At 42.1% G+C, this 18,694-nt stretch overlaps 1 protein-coding gene across 3 annotated transcripts in view; it reads right to left on the reverse strand.

Moving 5' to 3' along the window:
- Nucleotides 1-18,694, reverse strand: part of LOC130148743 (sodium channel protein type 5 subunit alpha-like) — a 215,420-nt gene that overhangs the window by 116,585 nt on the left and 80,141 nt on the right. For all 3 annotated transcript variants that reach the window (XM_056337668.1, XM_056337667.1, XM_056337666.1), the window contains 3 exons: nt 18,575-18,638; nt 5,464-5,605; nt 3,625-3,822 (listed from right to left, as the gene is read on the reverse strand). In XM_056337668.1, coding sequence (XP_056193643.1) covers nt 3,625-3,822; nt 5,464-5,605; nt 18,575-18,638 — 404 coding nt within the window. The remainder of the gene's footprint in view (nt 1-3,624; nt 3,823-5,463; nt 5,606-18,574; nt 18,639-18,694) is intronic.

Raw genomic sequence — 18,694 nt, forward strand, 5'->3', positions numbered from 1 at the left:
CTGCCACCCAGAACGGATAATGGAGCATTAGGAATGGCTGCATAAAATAATGTGATTTATGCGAAGCTCACACACAAGGTCCTTCAACACTTTGGGACAGGAACAGCCTGTGTGCACACACCTGTGGGTGTACACTGGGTGCACATCTCTCAAGTAACACTTCTGGTGCCAGCTGAAAAAAAAATGTCAAGCTTAGGGACCTTAGATTAAGCCCCTGCTGAACTTCAGCCCCTTGAACTGGGAGGGCTGGACAGGAGGGCAGCCAAGCTGGCTGCAGGGATTTTTCCTCCCCTATCACAGACGGATGCTAGGAACTGCAAGCAATTCAGCTGGCACGTTTCTGTAAACACTTCTCCCGAGCACCAGCACAGGCAGCTCTGATCTGAGATACACAGAGAAAACCGTGGGCTTAAATGGAGATAAGGTGGACTTTGCTTTGCCATGTGCTTCAGTGCTGTGCTGGTTATCTGGTGGGATTGCTACAGGAGCTGACTGATAACAGACCAAATGCTAGAAACCCAGCAGAAGTCGAATGCAAAAGCCTGAGTACCCAGAGCCACAGTCTTGGAAGAAATGGGCAGCCAGGAGGGAGAAGCAACAGGTGGAGGGAGGAAGCAGCAGCCTGCACCCTTGCACTGGGTCCTCATCCCTGGTGCAGGCAGGAGGAGCCGGGGGGGGCTTTGGGCACAAAGCACCAGGTCAGGCTTTGAGGTGCCAGCGTCTTAGTGGTACACACATCAATGGCCTGGAGACAAGCCCATTTGCAAACCCCCAGCCAAAACACATAAAGTGAGTGAATTATTTTTTTTTAAAAAAAGCCTCTCCAGGTTCCCAAGAAGAGGAGGAACGGATGAATCCTCAGTGCTATTGTCTGTAAGGCACTAGAATCAAACAGGCAATCAGCTCTCCGCGGCAAAATACTCCCTTCCTCCCACAGGCATCAGTCCAAGGAAAGCGAAGGCACTTAACAGCCATGTAAAGAATCAATCATGTATTTCAAGGAGTAGCGGTACCTTATCAAGCTGAGAGCACAGCAAAACTTAATTCCTGTGGGAAATACCTTTCGTGAGCAAGCTGCTTAGAGCGGAGAGGAGGAGGGCTCAGGCACTGGTCTAGGCTGTTTGGGTTTTTTGGTTGTTTTTTTTTTAAGTCAATTGATTTAATTGCGATGCTGAAGTGCTTTCTCTTCATAAAGATTCAGCAAGTCTTTTGGTGTTAAGTTCAGGTTTAGGAATGTGTTAGACCAATCGTGTAAATTGACAGACAGTCCCCAAGCAGGCCTATCAATTATATTTCTGCTGTCTTTATACTGCACAGTGCAAAAGCTGGTCTAAAGAGTTTCGGTTTTCCTTTCTGATTGCCATCATATTTTGATCTAGAAAATATTGTAGGTTATGCTGCTAAGCATGCTGTACTCTTACTGCAAAATAAGCTAATCTTCAACTTCTTGGCATTTTCTTAACTATTGCTTGGGCTGAAATGCTTCTGCCCTCCATACCTTTCTCAGTTACCGAAGAAGGATTTGGAGCAATTTGTTTCTCAGGGCATGGAGGATGTCCCCACATCCTGCCTATCTTCCCTTTCTGGTTGGGTTCCTGTGACTGGTCCATGTCCTGCCCCTCAGGCACTGCAAGCCATAAACCACCGTAACTCCCAGGGGCCGGGGAGTGGTATGGGACCAGACATGTCTGGCAAGGCCGGGTGGTGGCTGAAGGATGGGAGAAAAGCTTAGCCCCCACGGGCCCTGACACAGGGATTATGCGGGAGATAGGATGTGAGGCAAGAACTTAGCGGTACAGTGAGAAAGTTAAAACCAGGATCTTGATAAAGGCTTGGAGAGCAAGATCAAATCTGAGTAGCTCTGGAGCGAGACACCTGAGAAGGAGACCTCAAAGCTATGTGGTACAGCCACCCAATTCACTTTCCTGAGCCTCTTCTTCCAGATGTCTAATTTGAAGCATTGAGGGTTGATTTGCAGAATTACTGGGCTTCAATAATGAACACAATGGACCCCAGTCGCCCTGCTCCTAAATTTCCTTTCCATAAGATTAGGATAATTCTCCAGGAGTATTACAAATACAAACAAGTATTTTCGAATCACACCGAGCCTGAGCATTGACAAGAGGCACTGAAAAACCTCTGAGGCTGTTAGTCATTTTGTCTTTGAAGCTGGCTTTTAATACCTGAGTTGGGAAGTCTGCTCGAGCTGGCCTAAGGCTACAGAACAAATGATGAGAAAGCAAAGAGCTGCTCTTGAGTCATGCACTGCCCGCCCTTTGCACTGAACAGGGCACAGGAAAAAGGAGACATGGCTGGCTGAAGAAATGACTGTGTTATAAAGCATATAGACAAATGGGCACAGTTTAGGTTTTCATAAGCAACCTTCATTTTGACATATTCTGACTTGCAGGGCTTAATGTTCCCATTTTGTGTACATACAGGCTTAACCGAAATCAAAGCCTTCAAAAGAAAATTCTTTAATATCTTTAATTACAGCTGGAGCAAAGTTGACTGTTATTAGGAAGAGCTCAGCTGGAGCCAAAACACATGAAAATTTGTATAAAATAGGTAGGAGTTGGAGCTCAGTTTGGTCCCTTAGGTTACAGCAGAAAGTTACTCTGTTCAAAGTGCCTGTACATGGATGAAATTGCATTTACCTATTACTTAAACCATCAAAAAAGATCTTTTAAAGGACTTAAACGATGTATAAGCCTCTACTAGCACTTTGTTAAGGGTGAATTAGATTTTCTATTTTCTTTCCAAGGATTTAAATAGGATTTGTATTAGGCCCTGAAGTTGTATGTACCCAAAAGAAAATTATGTATATTAGTTTATATTGTGTATCAAGGATTTATTTCTCTGAACCACAGTGCTATGTGCTATTTCAGACTAATTTTCTTATTGTCTTCTTGTTCACAGCACCTAAAATGTTCTCTTCAGCTGTTTAGTAAAGGCTTTCTACCCCACACAAACCACATGCAAATTAACCAGTGTTATTAAGGCTATACAGCTGCATCCACCATTTGGCCTCCCTATTTTGCTTAAACTTAGGACGTAACATTAAATCCGTATCTTCTGCATAATTTTAAAGCTTAATCTCAAGATCTGCCTGTTTGCTTATTCAGGAAGGAAGTCATATGTGCTTCAAACAGGTTATCCTACATCTTTATCTTCATTATCGGACAGTTGGATGTTCATGGCAGTTTGAATGAGACATTGAGGGAAAGAACACGAGCTGAAGTGGTGGTAGAAGCAGGCTCAGCTGGGGCTATGGCTGAGCTACCAAAATAGCTGGTTTGTGCTCAGATGCAGATGTATTATACCATCATTAAAATGTCTTGTATGCCAACCAATATAAATTCCTCTGCTGACAGATGTGGTACAGTTAAACCAGTACTGCTCTGGATATGTAAACTCCGAATGGCCCCAATCTTAGCAGGAAGAGACATCATTTTTCTTTTAGAGAGAATTGTAATAACTTTGTCTAGGACAATAAACATTAAACTGCTTTCAAGTAGAGTCTTACTTGGGTTACCATATAAATGTAAAATAAAGGGAATGTGAATCTCAGATTACCATCTGTTCAAGTTACCCACGGCTAATCATGTCACATAGTTTACTGACCTCCTGCTCTTTCTTTAACATCTCCATGGCTTCCCGAAACTTTCTTTCCTTCTCCTCTGTTTCAGCAATAGTGGCTTGGTTCTGCTCCTCATATGCCATGGCCACAACAGCCAGAATCAGGTTCACCAGATAAAACGAGCCCAGAAAGATGACCAGCATAAAGAAAAGCATGTAGATCTTCCCAGCAGATCTGAGAGTCTGTAAGTACAAAAGTAAAATCACTAACACTTGCTTACAATGTCTTTTACAAGAAAATAATAATAAAAATATTAATATATTTTTTTAAACTTAGATTTACAATATGATTCAATTCAGCCTTTGCTAACAGCCCAAACAGAATCCCTTTGATGATAAACAACAATCACATGTAAGGAAATAATCTTCACACCAATAAATTTTTAAACCTTAGTTAAAAATTATATGCCTTGCAGTAAAATTCATTTATAAAAGAAGAATGCTTTCCTCCTTTACTAAATATCTCCACTGTTTTTCTTTTAGAATAGATAGTCTTATAATCAGCTGTGGTGAAAGCTTCCCCCACGTAGCTCAATCTCTTTTTGCCCATTGCACAGAAACCCTCCGAGCAGGATTCACGTTGTATCCCTTTAGATGTCTGCAGTCTAGGTCCTTTACAGTCAGTGGGGAGAAAAATATACTTTTAGGGTGCAACTCATCTGAATATTATTTAGGCATCTGCTTCAGAATAAGAACCACCCAGCCTTGGGTGCCGTTGACTGTATTGCTTGGTTCTTCACCAGAACTAGGCATAACTGGAGTTTAGGGTACCAGGCTGAGCTTATATTACAGCTATGTCTCATGTTCAGTGACTTGATGCTAGTGATAGAAACCCCTGTGTGATATTATCGGGTCAAAGAATAAAAAGGCGTGATGTCCTTATTTTCCATGACAGTTTCAGTCTTCCACAGTTGTACATGCAGCTCTGTGCCAAGTAAGCCAATAGAGTTGTTTAAAGAATCTTCAGTTTCATTGTTTTGCACTTTCTTGAAATGAAATTGTATAACTGGCTACATGTGAAGCTGAAATCCCTAATACCTTTGAAGATGTCTACCTCAGTACCTTCGGAGTAGTACCTGTCAGCACCAACTCCCTTGGTTTCCTTACGAGCATGTTCTGGTTTTGGCCACTTTGAGATGCAGAAGTAAATCTTCAGTGGCTTCACAGACAGAGTGTATCACTCAGTACCAAGCCATCATACGCAGTTCTTCAGAGTTCACGCACAGGTCATGGAAATACACACTAAACCAAACATTTACTAGCAGAGCACCTCGCACACGTGACTGTAGGTTGACTGTGACTCCATCTGTGGCTGTCAGGTGTCCGTGACAAAAAGCTTGCACCAAGGAAAAGTGATACGTACCAGGTAGTCTTGCCGTTTGCTCAATGTGTGGTCATTATCATGCCTTGCAAAACCAGAAATGCCAAGCACACAGGTGCTTCTCTAGTCCTTTTCTGAGCTGGATTCAAAAGATTAGTTCATGTTACACCAGCCACCAATAAAATGATTAAGTGGTGATGTGCTGATCTTTCTTAAGTAATGAGCTTCATCTAGATTCAGGTGAATTACCCATTCAAAGTATTTTTCAGCACAATTTTCCCCCCTTTCCCCAAGCACTCAGCCTAATGTCTTCTGGTATCATCGCTCCTAAGACAATAAATTAATTGTAAAAATTGATGGTTTTCTCCAGAACAGGCAGAGCACAGTTTACCTAATAACCAGCAATTCTTTCTTGTCTTTAATTATGGGATTTAATTATGGGAACTGTAACAAGACAATGTGTTTATTTTATACTTTTTAATAGTAATAAAACAATCTCATACCTGTTGATAAAGACGCTCCCAATAATCTTGAGTCATAAGACGGAACAGAGAGAGAAACGCCCAGCCAAAAGTATCAAAGCTTGTGTAACCATGGTCAGGATTTTCCCCGGCCTTCAGACATATATATCCCTCAGGACACGCGCTGCAAAACATGAAAGACAATACACGAAATGCATGTATGAAATGTGTGCAATGCATCATAGACGGCTTCAGCATGAAGAAACTGGTTTCAACGGGAACATATTGAATGCTCTGGGTTAAGAGCACAGATCCTCAGTGGTAAATTCCTTCACTGGGTGAAAACACAGGGAACAGGTAGAAGCTGACTTCACAATACCAACGATCCCTGCAACCTTATTTTTCCCTTGAAAGGATAGACTGGAAAATGTTAACCATAGCTTGAGCTGCAACAGCAAACGAGCACCTAGCATTTCAGATATTTGGAATAGACTGGAATCAGGTGCCTAAGCAGGACTTTAGTGCTGAAATATGATTTCTCTTGGCACTTACTCCCAATTAAGGATCATAAACTTAGTGTCTCCTGTTACAGTTGCGGGTAATACTGTGATGGTGATCCACTTTTTCTGGTTACGTAGTCTGACACTGGCTGAATGACACCAGCGTGTGCCATCTAAGCACCCTCCCGATGGCTTACTCTGCCTGACCTTGCACTCACCCCCTGCCAGGACTAAATCTTTAATCTAAGAAACTCAGCCTTTTGTTCCACTCACCGCTGTAATCTGGGGTCATGACATTTTTTTCTATTTCTGCCAGGAAAAGGTTTTCCTTGTGTGCCTTGCAGATTCACCTATTAAATGGCATGCAGATAGCATGCATTTTACCGGCTCTCATCAAACTTTGAGACTCTTTACAAGTAATTTTCTAGCTCCATATGTCAGAAGAGAAAAAGAAGGCTCTCAGTGGTACTATGTAAGTACTGAATTGCATCAAGTGAAACGTGTGGTAGGAGAGATGCCAGGTCAGCGAGCCACCCTCTCTCCCAGAAAGCTGCAATATCATTAGACAAAAGACCCCACACTTGTGCATATCACAAGGTACTTTCCAAACATAAGATATGCTCCATTAGAAACCGAAGACATAGAGCAATATGCAAAGGCTTTACTGCTGTATGTATCACAGGAAGAGAATATGAGATTAAGGACATGGTCAGCGTCCTGGAGCCCTATAGTATTTGGGAATTTATTAGGTGGGAACCACCTAACTATCATCTGGAGCAGCAGCTCTCAGTAGAACTTGTGGTAATGCCAGCTCTCCCTGTTCTCCTTATACTTCACATAGAGATGAACCTGGTATGATTCGGTGCAAATTCTAGCTAACACAACTGGAGATGGCTGGAACAAGAGGGACTGTGAAAGCACTTTGTCAGAGATCAGAGACATTGTGAGAGACCAAGTTCCAGGCAGTGTTTTGATAACAGAGCAATACCTTCTGTCCTGGCAGATGCTGAGCTTGATGTTCTGCCTGTCAGATGGAAGAATCAAGGTTTTCTGAACTGCCTTCAGATAGGATGATTATTGTAATATCCAGCCATTTCAGACACATCACCAGTCATGTAGAGTGTGTTCAATGTGTACAGCTTTTAACTTTTTTTTCTCCCAGTAAAAACCCATAGTGTTTCAGGCACTGCTATTTTTTACCAAAGCAGAATATTCCCACAAATTGAAATGCAAAGTAGTAATACAAATAATGCAAAGCAATTTTTAAAATGCCACCCAAAAAAGAAATTGACTCCTGAGAAAGCAGAGTGTGTCTCAGTGTGAAAATCAAGTTTTTTTGTTTTTTTTTAAATATCAGTTTTTATGCTGATACAAATCAAACTTCCACAGCACAGGATAGCAACCTTGTACTGCATGTTGAAAGGAGAATACATTGCTATACGTTTTGAAGTTATATAAATCTATGGTGTCAGCCACCAACATCAGACACTCAACAACACTCTAAGAAAAATCTTCATTGAATATCAGTAGTCAAACACAAATTTTTAAGTGAGTTGGCTTTGAACGCTGAAAAAAAGGAGTGCTGAAGCATTGCAAAATGTGTGCATATCCTTGTTCGCAGTAGTCTTCAGAAGAAGCAATGAAAACTGAAAAAGAACATTTGATGTTTAATGAATTAAATGAAACACACAAGTGAGAATATAATAAGTGATTCTGTCACCTTCAGTAGAGCCAAGTCAGTTAATGCCAGTTGAGAATTTAGACAATAATAACTATATCTCACAAAGAAAGAAAAAGAAAGACACTTTAATTTTTTTTCCCTGCCAGCCTAGAAATGCCTCCTCTAGATCTTTCCTACTTCGACTACCTATTGTTTCCTGGTAAGAGCTACAATTGAATAAAAATTACAGTAACATTACTGAGTTAGAAGAGAATAAAATGGAGAAATCTCAGCTTTTTCCCCTTTAAATATGCAGAGGCAACATGGAATCTCTTGTATATCCATGTCCTTTTTTGAGGCAGCCTTTTCACTAAACCTCTCCCAAAGGCAGCATCTGCTGTCACTCTCTGCCATAGAGACATGAGATTTCTGTCTCTGATCTGCTGCTGCAGACAGCCTTCAGTGCCCGTGACGTGTTGCTGACACTGTTTAAGAGCTCTGAGTAATGGATCCTCTGGGTTGCAGAGAAGGAAACCCTTTCCGCTTGCTTGCACTAAGACATCGTGTCGGGACAGGACATGAAAATTTTTGTAAGGTTTCTTATTTTTGCTGTGAGAAAATGACTGCACTCACACACTGTGTTTGGCTGGAAACTAAATGATCGTGTCCAGAGGTGTTCAGTCTTAGTCTTCCACAAAAGACCAGTCCCAAGTGGCTCCACTGAGCTGCTCTCATCACTCACATTTCAACGATATTACTAATGGCTAAAAAATTTGAATACAGCTGTGAGAATCTTGATGGCAATTACTTTAATGGTGAATTTAAGCCTAGGCAGGTTGGAAATCAGGTTTCATCCAGAATAAGTTGCCTAAAACTTTGGGCAAACTGGAAACGTTGCCATTAATTTCAATATGAGAAAGAGAGACTTTCCTCTTAATCTCTTCACCATTTTGAACAAGAGAGTCTGAAAGAAAGGCGATATTAGAGGCATTGCAGGTGTATTTTCCTAGGAACCTCTCAGCACTACGAGATTAGAGGTTACAAGGTCACTCTTAGGTTCACCGCCAGTGATGCTTCCTAGGGAAACTCTGTTTTTAATGCAGAAGGACATTAGAGCAACTGCTCAAAGCACTTTACCATAGCTGCTTGGAAAGCCACAGGACATGGAGATGCAACTTGTCTGACTGTTAAAGTGAGCAATGGTAGCTCAGATTAGTATTTTCTGTTTATAATACAGTCAGTATTTTTTAGTGTTTCATTCTGTCTTTATGTATCCCTCAACCTTTTTCCACTCAGCAGTAGATTGCTGGTGTGAAAAGATCTGTCTGACTCTACAGTGAGTGTACACAGTTCTCTAATATTATTTTCAGGTGTAAGAGCATTGAAACGAGGTGTCTTCAGCACAAAAAGCATGAACTTCAGCTCAAAAATGCTACTAATGTTAGCTCACATACTCCTTACAGAAACTAGACACTTGAGACGAAATATCCTACTTTTCAACTCCTTATTCTTGCTCACCCTCTTTTGTAGCTAACAGAAGCGATAACCCGTGGGGTACGGGAACACGTTAAAAACACTGACAGGAAAACAAAACGCTGCTTCCCAGAAAAACACTCTACAGAAATTTAGGTGTATGACTCTCACTTGAGAATAGAATTCTGCAAATGGCACCATTTCCTCTGAAGACTTTTTAAAGGAGTCTCAAGATTTTGCTGAAGCGTCTTTGATGTATAATATTAATCCTTCCCCTTCAGATCTGTTAGCAAACTCCTTAGCTCCTTTTAACTCAGGGAAGCATTTCACAGGATTGCACTCTCCTCTGATGCTCAGGGATGGGCAACAACAACAAGCTACATAAATATAACATCCTCCACAGGAGCCTCACAGGATGCTGTTCAATTGATCACAATGAAATTAGTGTCATTGATTCAGAAAAGTTAAAAGCATCAGTCTACCTAGCTATCCATCAGGCTGTAATCACCATTGTAAACTGGCATTGGTACAGGAAATTAAAGAACATAAGAAACAGCCTTGTTTAAATAACACAGGTTGGGAATGCCAGAGAGTTGTAGCTGAGGGGCATAATTACAAAATGCTCTGCCTCAGGAGTTTAATCTAGGCAAGCCAAGTAACCTGCTGATCCAGACTGTAGTGGCCAGTAGGGCTGTGCAATAAAAGATGATTTGTAAAACCACCATGTGCTGGATTGTAACATTCAGACCCTGAAAGCACGCGGAGGGTTGTCCAGGAGTTAGCATCAAACAGCTGGCAATGTCAGCTACGACATCTGTAAGGCAAAAGCCGCACTTTCATGTGGTTTAGGATGGAAAGGCATATCATGGCTTGCTACACAGAATTGCTTATGAAAGAAGCAATAATGGGAGATAAAGTGCATGCCACAGACACGCCAAAAGTTAAAAAAGCAAAAACGTTGTGGTAAGGGGCCCTTAGTGTCCCTGCTCGGGTTGCAGCTTAAGTCCAAGAATGCAGAAACCAAGCTGAAATGTTTATGGCCGATGTCTTTGACACGTGGCTAGTTCCAGAGGAATGGAAACCACCCTTGTAAGCACGGTGGGGTTCCAAAGCCTGGCAGCAAGAGCTGGCAGACAGTGCCCATGGCCTCCAAGACTTGTTGATGTGCATGGTAGAGTCTTCCTCAACCTGCCTTTTGGTGCTAAAGTAATCAGGCCACAAAAGAGAGGCTTAGATCTCCTTTAGACCACAGGCCTGGGTGTTTTCTCTGCACTTTCAATGTTTTCTCACTTCTCTTGGCTTTGAGGGAGGAGACCAGCAGCCAAGCAAGGAGTGCGTGCTCTGCAGTGGTTGTGGGGCATCAAAGATCCCTAGAACTTTTGCTCCTACCTGACGAGATGAAACTACCCATTCTGAAACAGGGCAACATTTTTAAAAAATTGATGTTGTAAGGGTGACTGGGCATGTAGGAGACAGGGCCCAAAAGGCAGCAGCACCCCAGCCAGAGCCGGGCATTGCTGCCAGCAGGTGCTCAGTCTGCCTGAAAGTCACAGGTCACTCTACTTCCTCTGCTCTTTCTTAAGTTGTTATATTAAAAGAATAATTGTGATTAGAGTGTCTGAATTACATTTCTCCATTAATTACCACCTGAGAGCCAACATCTGGCTCACAGAAGCACCCTTCACATCAGATAGGTCTGACTAGGAGCCCCCAGCAGTTCTCACTCCAGGCATCTAAGGGGTCAGAGAGAATTTGAATGGTCTGAAAGGAAGGAAGTGCAAGCAAATCCAGCCAAATGCTGTAGCGGGGGAAAAAAAAAAAAAAAAAAGAAAGAAAGAAAGAAAAGAAAGAAAGAAAGAAAGAAAGAAAAAGTAGAAGAAGGAAAAGAAGAAGAAGAAAAGATGAGAATAAAGAGCAACATCAACCAGGAGCTGAAACTGGAGGAGAAAAGGGAAGGAGGTGCTCATGAGCAGGCTTGCTCACAGACTCAGAGCACCCACTGACCTGTGCATGCCACTGACTTGTATCCAGGAAATACATTTCAGCCTCCCCCACTGGCTACTTGCTCAGGCAGATGGAAAACCACTGGTTTCAGCCTGAGACATCAGACCCCTCCATGCATGCACATAAGCAGTGAGCGGAAGAACTCCCTCTGCTGCAATGTGGCTTTTTCAGACTTCATGCTACAGCAGGGTAAGGAAACTATCATTTCTTCTCACTCAACCCAGTGACCAAACAGCAGATCTTCTGTCTACCCCATCAAATAAAATGTAGGGCGATAATTTATCATCATAAACGTAATGGTAGATTACTGCTTAATGAAGATTGTAGCCCCTAGTAAGTCTGCTTCTCTCATGTGGCTGATGAGCTTATTACAGCTTTGACTAAGAGGTAATATTACCCATCCTTAAGAATTGAGTGGATTTGGAGTTAATCCCTACTGCTGCTGTTTAACTAGAGACATGATCTTCCAAATACACAGCAGATCCCTAGGAGTGAGGACTGTTATTGTTGCCCCTAAGCCTGTATAATACCTAAAGTTATGCCCATGGCCCCTGCAGCATCTTTCAGGTGACATGCTTTCTGTTTTTTCTCAAACTCAAGTGAGAGTCTTTCTCACCATGAGCAAACCATCCTCATTGTCCTGTCACTGTAACTAACACAGAGTAGATGGAAAAGTTTATGTGATTTACATCAGAATCTAGTTAAATTCACTTAAGGTATGCTGCGCAGTCTGAATGTTTGTATTAAATTCATTAATACTGCTTACTAATCCGGGGTGTAATTACATTATTAGCTCTGGTAGTTTAAACAACACACTTCATTCTTTCCAAAATTCCTATGCTTTTGTGACATTTGAAGAAGTCACACTTGGGGATTGTATCCTTTTCCTCACTCCACCAGCCTTTCCAGTCCAATACCCCATCACACTGAATTTGGTGTTATGAACACACCGGTCCCACTGGGTACATGCCAAAGCTCCCCAGTCCCCCGTTCCCTGTGATGGACCCATTCATGCAGCAAGCTAAACACACCTAAACAGACCATGACCTGCCTGACAGTGCTGGTTAGTCCAGAGATCACCTGCAAGCAACAGATTGTTTCTCCTGACCTTACCCATTCATGTAACTCCCTAGGAGTACGTATGTGTAACTAAGCTGAGTACCATCTCCACCCCACCCATCCATGGACTGCACCTCTGAAACACAAACCCTCCAAGCCCACAAGAGCAGAGCTCTTCTCACCCTGCTTGTCCAGCATCCCACACAACATGGCCTGAATGTGAGGCCTTCTTATATTAAGAAAACAAAAACTAATAATAACAATAGCAGTAGTAATACATTTTTTTAATAAATTATTAATAAGATTTAAGGGCAGGCAACTCAGAGCTGCAGCAGTCCTAATTGCCAGCAGCAGAATAAAAGAACTGACTGGGCGCATTATTCTCTGGTGCAGTTCCCCAGTTTCCAGCACGGCTGTGGCTGTGTTACTAGGCGCGTTTGCTGGTAGCCAGGGGACTAAGAGCTGTGGGAGAGCATGCTGTTTGACATGTTCTTCTGGCAGACATACACATTGTTCCAGGCTCTCTGCCTGCCAAGGGCTGGGTGCGAGCTGCAGCGCTGGGCTCTGCAAATTATTGTGATAGGAGCGCTGCTCCTCAGCACAGTGCATGTTTCCCCTCTACCCTTGAGGGGTGCGATAAGCCTTTGCAAGGGACTTTAAATCACTGCATGGAGGATGCATAAAGGCAAAAGAATGATGCTATATCTCAGGAGATCAAAGTGCTGCATCGCTGTATATGCTGACATGAATCTGCTGGTAGTATGGCAGCACGGAGAACCTCCCGTAAAAAAGGTTGCTTTCGGTGCTCATGGTGACTATGAAAACAGGCATTTGATGCAATTTTATGTGCTGGTATTAATTACCTTAGTAAAATGCCCCACACAAAAGGAAACAAAGTGGGGTTTTTCTGATGATACCTTAGAAAGTGTTAGGACTTGCTCAAAAACTTTGAGAAGCACTAGACCACACGGTCGCTCCTTCATCCCTTATATGCAATAAGCTCAGTGACAGCAGAATTTACCAAACCATATAGAATCTTGCCCCATGCTGTACATTATTTTAATGTACCCTGTTAAGAAAAATCAAGGTCATAGTGAGGATAAAGGTAGCTAAAGTTTCTATAGCAACAGTTACTAGGATGCAGTTGCCAAAGGTGCTTTCTTGTTGCATCCTGAAGTAGCTTTACTGGCTGCTTTTCCTTCCTGTTCACTAGTCTTTTTGGTAATATCAGTACAGACACGATGCAAATGTGCTTTCATTGTCAGTATGATCTTGTAGACTATTCCTGCCCATGAGCTGAATAGATAGGACATATCATGTGAAAGGGGAAAAAAAAATTAAGCAGTCTGACCTTGGGATCCAAAGGGGACACAACTGACTTAAAACAACGCACGCTTTTCTGAAAAGCCAGCTCCCTGTTGTAGTTGCCAGTGAAAAAGTCAAAAGAACAATGATAAGTTCTCTTTTTTGTCAGCTTGTTTACTTCGTACATTGATAGCATCTTGTCTTTTTCTCTTTCTCCTAATGGACAAATTTCCTTGCTGTTTCTATTGCTCTTCCAAACCTTCAGGCAGAAGGGGAAGAAAAAACAGCAGTCTAAGCACAGCAGAAAAATGTCCCTGTGAAATTACAACAGGATAAAAGTGGAAGTGCTTTAGAACTGAAATGTATCTTCCTTTCTCCTGGACAGGTAATTCCAAGATGCTGCAGCCCCTGAAAGTCTTTGTGAGTAAGCACAGGACTCATCTCATTGAAATGAACAGTTAACAGCCATGGCAGTGGAGCAAGCTGTAATTGCAGGGGCGGCAGGAAGCAGGTTGCTGTGGCCTGACATGAAACGCTTCCCACATCCCACTCACTGGGAGATTTGGTCCAACGATCGCAGCAGGGCGATGCCTGGTAGAGGCATGGCTGACCTGCTCCAGCAGGATGCCTCGCTGGACCTGAAGGTGGGATCAGGATTGCATCTTCTCCTGAGAGCAGTGCCCTTGGAGGCTCCCTCTCTTCTTTGCCTGGTGTTGGCCATGTCCCGTTGCCTGAAGCTAGGTGCTGAGTGCCCGGATTTGTCCTTGCTGTAGGTCGTTGGATACACTGTAAAGCATTGCATCCAACTACTGGTCTTCCCTTCAGCACTATTACTGTAAATACTCATCTGTGGATACGGCTTAACTTTGCTCCCAAGGGCCACTTTCACACAGTAGGGTAGATGCCTTCAAAAGGCTCGTGATGCCTGGTTATAGGCAGTGTATGGTGCTGCTCGCTGTTACCTGCGGTTCTGTAGCCCTTGCAAAGCATAGTCCACTTGATGCTAAAACCAGATTTCACCAAGGCTATAGCAGCTTTCAGCTTCTGCTACTAGCTAAGACCTTCCAAATATTTCATCATTGTACCAGATCTTTACTGGATCTTCCTCAGGGCTAAAACAAGGTGTTCAAAATTGGATGAGCGATACACTAGGAATTAAATTGAAAAGCAAATATATGGAATTTGTAATCCCTTTGAAAATCAGACTGTCTGAGCTTTCTCCATGTATTTTAGTCAAATCAAATCAAAGCAGGTGAAATTGCAAAAAGAACCAACTTGGATAATTCTCAGTGCAGCCATATCCAAAGGAACAACCAAATTTAACCCCCAAAGACATCTAGAAACATGAATAGTTATGCAAATAAACTACATTTTTATTGCTAAAAGAGCCTTGGACTTAGCACTGCTTCCACTCTCTGACCAGCCTGTGACACACATCTCTGAGCAGATGATTTTTCCATTAATGTAGTGCTCTAAGTGTGCTTGTTGTGAAACATCGAGCACACATCACTAGCATTCACTTTGTACCTAAGGACATCTTTGATCACAATCATTTGATTTTCTCTCTTCTCCAAACATTACTTCTTATTTCCATTGGACTTTCTGTCCCTTGTAAATACAAAGCAAATTCTTGCAGTACTTCAACGGGGAAAATGCAGTTGGATAAACAAAATGAAAAACAACAGAGAAGTTCTATCTGATTAAATGAAGAAAAATCAAATTTAAAGTATCCTGAAGAAAGTTTCTGAGGCATCACATGGCAAACCACACGGATAGGTTAGTCCTTGTGCAGCTAAGAAATATGCCATCTCCCTGACATTCCTACCGCATCCCTGCAGAGTGATTTTTGAAGAATCTTCCTGAGGTTGCTTGAGCATTCCTAAAAACATACATTTTTTTTTTCTTCCATTTGCCAGGTAAAGTAGTAAAGACATGTTTGCTGCTGCTAAGTGACATACATCTATCCAAATCCCTTCTGAACTAGAATCAATATTAGCTAGATCCATTACCTCCTGCTTTATTGGCAGTTTGGGTGCTTGTTCAGAAAACAGTCCCTCCTAGTAATGTAATAAAGCCCCCACCTTGGAGATAATTGGGTTGTCTGTGATATAGCATCCACTGATGATCATTTCCCTGCTGATTTTGGCCTGCTACTCCAGCTCAGGTTGCAGTCTCCATCACTACACACTGTTACATTAGACCATCTGAGTCTCATCACCTAATAATTGCCATAGTAGATTTATTTAGATTTTTTTTTTTTACTCTTCTATAATAACAGCAACCAGCCAAACCTCAGAGTGTCATTAGCATGCTTTTAAAAATGCACTAAAATGGCTTTGTCAATTACCTCAAGATTTAATACCCTGGCCACAACACAGATATCCCTCACTCTAACAACAAATCCCTGCAGGACTGCACATACAACACTGCCCATTTCCTTTGGGTCCTCAGCATACCCCAGAGGCTAATAAACTCAAGCTCCAGACTGGGAGCAGAAGCAAGCTCCACAAATGCTATGAACACCCAGAAGTGGCCTTGCCAGCTGTCTTTCCATACCCTGCCTTCTTCATGCCTTGATGGGTTCCCAACTTAAGCATCCTCACTTGTCATGAATTTCATTACTAATAGATGGGGCAACCACAACCTGATGCATCCTCTCACTGTTAACTCACCTCCCTTGATCCTGTGGTGCAACCTGTCCCGAAAGGTCCCACACATTCAGATTTTGTGTTTTACCACTTAATGCACTTGCTCTTGGCTTTGACCATTGAAGGGTAAGAGAAAATAAATCCACTCTGTTAGGTGTGTCAGCCTGTAGATTATTGGTCTGTCTATTTTAACAGGTGGGAACATATGACTTTGCAGGTCCTCTGAGTCCTTAGGATCATCTTCCTAATTGTCTTCATGTCATTAAACAACAGGAATGGATGACTGACAGGAACTCTGTGCAAGGTATAACAGATGAGACCACGCTTGCCAGTCCTGAGCTAAAACCCCACTGTAAGTAGGAATATTTATCCCCATTTTAGGCATTTAAAACCTTATCAGGTGGCATTAAATCCTTAACTAAAACAACAAGAGCCTGAAGAAGAAAGAACTGATGCGTAAAGGGAATGTGGGTTTCCCTTAATGGCACGGACACTAATAGTTTTGATGTATTTATCAAAACAAGCACAAAGGCTTTAGGTGTGAGGGTGGCATTTTCATCTTCTTATACACCAGAGCTGGAAGTTCTTCCCTGGCTGTTTCAGGCTGTGACCCTCTCATGGGGAGAGTGCCTCCATTGGAGGTTTTCTTCAGTTACTGCTTTTTGTTGACACGTTGCAATTTATTGACTTTCTAGGGAAGGAAATAAGGGTGGTTTTGCGAATATGCCCTTAATCCAACCCTTAAATCCATACAGGCTACTGATATACAGATGCTCCATGAATATTGCATTAGTATTAAACTTCCCACCACCTGGATGATTCCAAAGCAGTAGTCCCTAAACTATGCCTCACAAACTACCTATAACCTAGTTAACCCTTCTGCCATTTGCTCATGACCTTAGCAGCCTGCCACCACCATGGTTCAGGTCATCAGAGAGAACAATGTAAAATATTTTGTGATGTGCAAAATATTGTTGCCGTGCAGAACATTTTTTTTCCTCCGTATTACTGCCTATTGACTAGCAAAGGCTGAAGTCCACCAGCATAGGTACATTGCCAAATCCTGGGATCCCCGGGAAACATCCCAATAGTCTTGGAGTCCAGCCTGAGCCTGGATAAATGCAATGTATTACAATCAACAAAGCACTTAATTAATGAATGCTGACATTGTACCTTCTGTGGAACAAACAAAGAGGAAAGCATGGCCCTCTGCCCAAGGAGCTTACAGTCTAAATCAGACTGGTAATACAGATCAGACCACAAGACATGCAGAGGGAAGGCTGACACTTCAGCTTTCTCTTTGTCCTATGTAAATACAGATACAGACAGTGGCAGCAGAACATAAAGCATCTCTTCAGGACCCTGTGGCTTTTATTACCCGCCTGTCCACAAGCAAGTTTAGATTTTTATCTTCCCTTCATCTTCCTGCTGCCTCTCTGTGCACACATGCCTCTCTTCTTTTCACATTAAGTTCTTCCTAATTTACACCTTTCTTTTTCCCAGTCTCTACATTTAGTTCTACCAACTCAAAACATCTCCCTCCAGAATTAGATCACCTCAACTCCTCTCCTCACTTGACCTAGGTCACCCACCTCCCTGGTTCAAATACTCTCACATATTTAGATCCAAATCTCATCCATCCCACCACTCTAAGGTCTTTTCTTCCTTTTCCTACAACTCTTAACAGCCTACAAGCTTTACAAGGTTTATAATCTCCTCTGCCCACACAAGATCCCATCTTTCTCCATCACATCCGAACTCTTCCATTCCCATAAAGATCATGAGAACCCGTCAAATAAAATCACACTCTCGGATAATGCACTTAGACCCTGAGGACTGGATGCAGCAGGAACTGTTAGCATCTACAGATGGTAGGGATATGAATGAAATCCTTTATGCAGAGTAAGTCAGTATACCACAGGAATTATTCTGGATCTCTTTACTGTCTATAAGAAAGAGAAACATGTGCAGCCTATAAACATATCATGTACAAATGTAGATCACAACTCAAAACTGAGTACTTCCCCATCTCCAAAGCATGCTATTTTGGGGACTAGAATTTGTTGATTTGTTTATCTTCCTTTGCCAAAAGCCAAGAATTCATCATCAGTCTAAATCCCTCCAGCTTTCCTGTTTCATTTCCTTTAAAATACTCTCCACTCAGCCAAAGTGTTACTTAGTTTTCACTGGGGTTTTTTTTCTGAGAAAATTAAATGTATTGAAAAAGAACTGTAATAAGGCCCCTAAAGATTTCAGACCTGAATAAGTGACAAACACAAACTTCTCTTCCCTGCAGTTCAAAAAATTGAATTGCTATGCACAATATTTTCACTATCCTCTCTCCTATTATGACTGACACAAGGAAGTTGAAATATCTAATTCATGCTGGTAAGAAGTGGACAGAACTGAAGCAAAACATAGGGGGGAAAAAAACCAAAAAAAAAACCCAACAAAAAGTGGCAGCAAAACCAAACCAGAAGTGATGATATTTTTTAAGTACTTACCCAGCATCAGAGCTATTGCCACACAGTAATACATCTTCTGTACCATTTTTTATGAAATAGTTCACTGCAACAGAAATAGAGAAATAGCTTTTTAACAAGTACATTCTGGGAATTAAAACA

This window comes from Falco biarmicus, chromosome 4 (genome assembly GCF_023638135.1).
Source record: "Falco biarmicus isolate bFalBia1 chromosome 4, bFalBia1.pri, whole genome shotgun sequence".
NCBI classification, from domain to species: Eukaryota; Metazoa; Chordata; class Aves; order Falconiformes; family Falconidae; genus Falco; species Falco biarmicus.